Consider the following 761-nt stretch of genomic DNA (forward strand, 5'->3'; position numbering starts at 1 on the left):
CCGGGGCATCTGGGAAGGGGAAACTGAGGCACCATCCAGCTCCAGCTCCTTCTCCTTGCCGGGACCCTGAGCCACACACGGACCTCAGTTTCCCTAGGCCTCCCGAGGGCCACCGAGGGCCACCGAGGGCACTGAATGCTGCCGCGGGTTCCTTCCCACTGCAGGAGACGCGGGTCCCTGAGTCCGCCTGAAAGCGCCCCCGCGGAGATGGCGGCCCCTTATCCCAGCCGTGGTGGCGGAGGCGCGGTCAAATGCAGGGGAGGCCTGGGCGCCAGCGTCCCGTGGGACGTTCTGCCGGGGCTCGTGGTCAAGACCCCGCCCGGACCCTGGTGAGCAGAGCCCCTTCCCTCGTCGTGGCCCCGCGCCCAGAGGCGTCCCCGGGAGAATCTACTCCCGCTGTTCTGCGCCGCCCCTTGGCGCTGGAACGCTTTCGCCGAGGTGCCCGACCATTGTCCTGCAGCTCACGCCCCGTCCCGCGTTCTGCGTCTGGCCCTTCCCTCCGAATCCACGCCCCGCATTCCCACGCTCTCCCTCCCCCTCCCGGAACTTACACCTGAGCCCTGTCCCCACGGCAGGGCGCACATCCCCACTCAGGCCTGCCCCCTCCGGAGTGGTGAGTCACTCCCACAGCCGCGTCGCGTGCCTGAGGCCGCGGGAGGCCGGGTCGCCCCGGGCCCCTGACGCCTCCTCCGCGCCGCCCGCCCAGCCTGCAGGCGCAGCGCAAGGAGAAGTCCCGTAACGCGGCCCGCTCGCGGCGCGGG

General features: G+C 71.7%; 1 protein-coding gene across 1 annotated transcript in view; it reads left to right on the forward strand.

The window, feature by feature from the left end:
* Window positions 1-207: 207 nt before the first annotated feature.
* Window positions 208-761, forward strand: part of NPAS1 (neuronal PAS domain protein 1) — a 17,265-nt gene continuing 16,711 nt past the window's right edge. The window contains exons 1-2 of the mRNA XM_008583778.1: window positions 208-329; window positions 707-756. Coding sequence (XP_008582000.1) covers window positions 208-329; window positions 707-756 — 172 coding nt within the window. The remainder of the gene's footprint in view (window positions 330-706; window positions 757-761) is intronic.

This window comes from Galeopterus variegatus, unplaced genomic scaffold (genome assembly GCF_000696425.1).
Source record: "Galeopterus variegatus unplaced genomic scaffold, G_variegatus-3.0.2 Scaffold3034, whole genome shotgun sequence".
Classification (NCBI taxonomy): Eukaryota; Metazoa; Chordata; class Mammalia; order Dermoptera; family Cynocephalidae; genus Galeopterus; species Galeopterus variegatus.